At 45.0% G+C, this 5000-nt stretch overlaps 1 protein-coding gene across 3 annotated transcripts in view; it reads left to right on the forward strand.

Annotated features, from left to right (window-relative positions):
* Positions 1 to 5000, forward strand: part of tmem269 (transmembrane protein 269) — a 20701-nt gene that overhangs the window by 7269 nt on the left and 8432 nt on the right. For 2 of the 3 annotated variants that reach the window (XM_062540895.1, XM_062540896.1), the window contains 2 exons: positions 640 to 787; positions 4169 to 4266. In XM_062540895.1, coding sequence (XP_062396879.1) covers positions 640 to 787; positions 4169 to 4266 — 246 coding nt within the window. Of the gene's footprint in view, positions 227 to 639; positions 788 to 4168; positions 4267 to 5000 lie in introns of all 3 variants that reach the window. The other variant, XM_062540897.1, reaches the window with a different exon arrangement.

Genomic DNA, 5000 nt, shown 5'->3' on the forward strand with positions numbered 1-5000 from the left:
CATGACTGCTCTTGGTTGGAAATAATTTCTAGACCTTCTCTATTTAGCTCTGCTCTAAGATCTCTGGGGCTGAGTTATTCAAAATGCCGGGCTTGTTCAGAACTTCTGCAGTACACAACAATGACAATAGTGACCAATCAGTAACCTGCAATACTTGCGCGGCACCTTTTGGTGTTGCCTCAGCTCGCTTGGAACCTCGATGGAGGTCAGACCAAAGTAGTACCAGGTAAGTAAAGTAAGTAAGTATTTCATTTGTATAGCGCTAGCACAATGGGAGCTCTAGTAGTCAACCAGGTATGAGTTTTGCCAAGTGGAGAAAAAAAAGAGTAGAGTCGAGGCGAGTTTAGTAGGTACCATTCAGTGGAAAACCGTCAACAATTTGTTTTCTTGGCAGTACTGTGTGTGTTTAAACATGTGTCTTGTTTGAGAAACAAACATCACAGACATTGATTTCATTCATTCAGGGTATGGTGTAATGAACGGTACATAGCACATAGCATCTCTACACATAGTGTCATCACAAACACAGACTAATGGATGCAAAAACATCCACTCATAAACATGCACAGACACACACACACACAAACATACACACACACCTGCGAGTTTGATGAGTGTGTCTTTCGTTCCTGGCTTCAGGTTTTTTCCCACCCACAAAACAGCTCTTCCTGTCAAAGAGCTCCGGCAGCCTCCAGCTCAAGGAGTTTGCCCGCAAGAATGCTGCCAACGTGCTCTCTGTCACCAACATGCTGATGGGCATGGCCTCCATCCTCAGCAGCCTGAACGGGTGAGTGGGCACCAGGGGACAACCAGGGCCCTCGTATCGGGCAAAGTCTTAAGTCTGACGTGTCAAACACACTGACAAAATGTCAAGGCTCAAGATTTGAACGTTTGGATATAAAATCTATAAATACATGGTGAAGCATGTGACACGTCAGGCACGCTTAAATCTTTGCCTGTTACTGAACTTCGTCCTCAAGGTTTATTGTCATGGGCTCATTAATAAGGATGTATCAGTAATGAAATGTCTTACGCTCAAGAGCCAGATCAACTTTATAGGCCTACATGAATAGGCTGATAGACACTGATGCACTCACATTATGATGCACAAACAGGATGTCAGGTGTAAAACCTGTTGTCTGTTTGGTCATGGTTTACTGTCATGGGCTCATAAATAAGGATATATCAGTAATGAAATGTCTTAGGCTCAAGATCCAGCTCAACTTTAAAGAATACATTAAATAGCAGTGATTTAAAAAGGTATGTGAATTAATTGCTAATTAAACAAGACTAAAGTGTGAGTGAGTGGGTACAGTAGTAAAGAGTAAGAGACGTAAAAAGCTAAAGTGTGAAGTGCCAAAAAACACTGAGGAGGTGTGAGGTTGATGACATTTGGTGTGCGGATGAGTAAGATAGGGCTCCTGGTAGGAACACTTTGTGACTGCACATTGCTGTGTCTTGTTCAGAATAGTGCGAGATAATATCACAATATCATTAGAAATTATGAGAATGGATAGTAAATTGTTTGGATAACCCTACATTACCAACATGGTATAACTGGCCATGAAGATACCTTAAACAGTGAGTCAGAAATCCCCCAAGTAACACTTGATCAGCTGATAGCCACTGATATGATGCGCTCTCTAAGTAAAGACAGTTATTTCTCACATTGCGATACGCAAACAGGATGTCAGGTGTAAAACCTGTTGTCTGTTTGGTCATTTAATCTTTGTTGAAGAGGAAACTGTTACGAATGAATTGGCCTGAAGGAACATGTGTGAGATCGTTTTTGTCTTTACTGTTGTAGAAAGTGCTCCTCCCGTGAACTCAAATATTATCTCATTAGCTGCACGTACAGTATAAAGTTGACATTGACTGGAAGCTCTAACTGAACTCCATGGCATCTGCATAGAGAGACTGAGTTTCTGAAGTATTGTGTCAATAGAAATCCCAAGGTATGGATTTGAATCAACCTTCATTTCAATACAATGTTCTACATTTATTCAGAGAAGCCTTTTGATCTTTGATCGTGATCTATCATACAATAGTAGTGTAGCTATTGACAGACCCACCAGACTGACAATGGTAGACTTCTCACAATAACCCAAGGACGAGGTGAAAAGGAACAGCAAATGACCTACAGTATATACAGTAGGATCATTTTCTTTTCATATGATGGCTTGCAAATGTTTTGCAGAGGAGTGCAAACTTCTGTGAGGGAACAAGAGGAGACAGAAGTATGGCAAATGCAGTGCTTAGGTCTTTCTACAAAATAGCTTCCCACCATAACCTACTGTATGAAGGATTATGCACAACATTGGGATGTTTACTGATAATACAAACACTCCTAGTGTATTACTGGCATGGTAGGTGTAGTGGATGTCTACTGTGGCTGTGGAGGTATTTCTGTGTGTCTGAGGAGAGATTCGGTTAGGGGGTGGCCATAGATCATTTTGACAACCAGAGGCTTGTGGTGTGTCTTACTCCAGCCTTGCCTCAGCAAATGCGTGATGAACTCTACTCATTCCTACCCCCTAGTGGCCAGATCTCAGACAGCCATATCTGTTGACTCCTTCAAATGGAGGCTGAAAATCCCAAAGGCTTCTTGTGGGGGGAGACTGAGGAGGGAAAGCAGCACACTAGGATAACAGAGCACTGTGAGGAGTATACTGGTCTGCAGGCACCAGCTTATCCAAAGGCAGACATGCACTCACATGATTGATGTATGACATTGGAATATATGACATATAAGCTCAACCCATGTGTTTTTAGCAAATAATTAGTCACCAGAGTATACTGTACGTAACTCGTAAGGATATACTATGCTTGCCCTTCACAGGAAGCTATTTATTAGTCATTTTCCATAAACCTCATCTCACCTCCACACTCGGTTAAAACCCATCAGCCTAAGGCATTAATCATTCAATTGACCTGCTCATGCTACATCAACACAACCATGTAATCATGTAATCATGTAAATCCTGCTGTTTCATTAGCACCTATACCCTTATCTCCAACCCCCCCCCCCCCCCCCCCCCCCCTCCTGACCACCGAGCACTGCAGCACTTGTCAAACGATAGCAGGCTCCAGCCCAGGGAACTAGAGCGATGTTGCTCTTATTGATGTGACAGATTGGTGGATCAGATAAATGATGCAAGCGGCGTGCCATGCAGGGATGAGGGAGCCAGCACTCTGTCACCCCGTCTGTCTGTGTGTGTGTGTGTGTCTGATGACCGAGGTCACCCGCGCCATTAGGATCGGTGATTACCGTAAACTTAGTGACCTTTGTATGCGTGTGCACTGTGCAGTGCCAATTGTAACCCCCCCCCCCCCCCCCACACACACACACACACACAAACACACACACTGACCCCTTGGTCCACTACAGATTTTTACCGGCCCCTCGTATATCTTCACAAGCTCAGGAAAGTTTGACTTTGACACAGAAGTATTTATTTATTACACTGTTATTGGCTCCCTCTTTATAGTAGTTTATTGTAGTAGCCTCACATGCGGAGCCTCAAACGGTCAACATCACAGCTGGGCTGAGCTGACCCGTGATGGTGATTGACAGAAAGACTCGGACCAGTGCCAGTGAGACTGACCAGCCAATGTGCTCGATATTGCCCGATATGCTCCTTTACTTGCCCTGGGCCAGTGGACCATTGCTTATATTGAACCCTGGTGTGTGTGTGTGTGTGTGATGATGATGGTGATGATGATGGTGATGATGATGATGATGATGATGATGATGATGATGATGATGATGATTGATGATGGTGATGATGATGATGAGTTCACCTGTGTGTGATGACTAGTAAGTGGGTTTATGGATGTGTGGATTAATGGGGACAGATCCAGGGTTGGTTCTTTGTTAGTCTGTCCCCCTGATGTGTACGTTTGGCCTGTGAACTAACTCTAAAATGTGTTGATCAGTTCTGGTGTGGTCACATTGTACTGTCTCCGTGAAATATTGTTATTTAAAGACTTTTATATAATATTGAAGTGTGTTTATCAGGTTTCGTTTGGTCACACTGCCCTTGTGCTTGTACTTGTACTGTCTCTGTGAAATATTGTTATTTAAAGACTTTAATATAATATTGAAGTGTGTTTATCAGGTTTCGTTTGGTCACATTGCCCTTGTGCTTGTACTTGTCTCCCCCTCCAGTCACCAGTATGCTGCCTGCTGGCTGGTCCTCATTGGTTACCTCCTTGATCTGGCTGACGGGGCAGTTGCCAGGAGACTTAATGCCTGCTCAGCGCTGGGTAAGTGCAGCATACCGTCAGAGAGGTTCTCTATGGGGGGAACGGACCACAACATATTTTCACATGTGATTGTGTGTGTGAGAGAGAGAGAGAGAGAGAGAGAGAGAGAGATGTGCGTGTGATTGTGAGTGAGTGAGAGAGAGAGAGAGAAATGTGCGTGTGATTGTGTGTGTGTGAGAGAGACAGAGAGAGCGAGAGAGAGTGTGTGTGTGTGTGTGTGTATGTGGGCAGGGGTGCAGTAACGTATTTCCCAGCCGCCTGAAATAGCTCGGTGGCGGTCAGTCACTCGTGAGTCACCGCTGGGCTGTTTTGTCCGCGGGGGAACAATGCCCCTGGATGCAGCGGGCCACGGCCGGATCAGGCGGCCATTGTGCGTCTGATCCGACTCTATGGGATCACGGCATTCCGCGCATGGCCCGCATGCCTCGGCCTGAGCCGTGGAATTCCGCCGCGCTCCATCACGCCACGCCGGCGGCCCGCGCAAAAACAGCGCTGGCCGCTTCCAGGAATAAAGAAATGTTTTGGGAATTTTGTTTACAAAGGGAGATGGCTGACACAGAGGTTTTGCACACACGCTCGCACATGCATACACTCTTCCATACAGTACACTAATGAGCAGATCCATATTGTGCTCGTGGACTCATTTATTCTTGTCTTGTTTGTGTGTGTGTGTGTGTGTGTGTGTGTTGTCTGTGTGTGTGTGTGTGTGTGTGTGTGTGTGTGTGTGTGTGTGT

This window comes from Sardina pilchardus, chromosome 7 (genome assembly GCF_963854185.1).
Source record: "Sardina pilchardus chromosome 7, fSarPil1.1, whole genome shotgun sequence".
NCBI classification, from domain to species: domain Eukaryota; kingdom Metazoa; phylum Chordata; class Actinopteri; order Clupeiformes; family Clupeidae; genus Sardina; species Sardina pilchardus.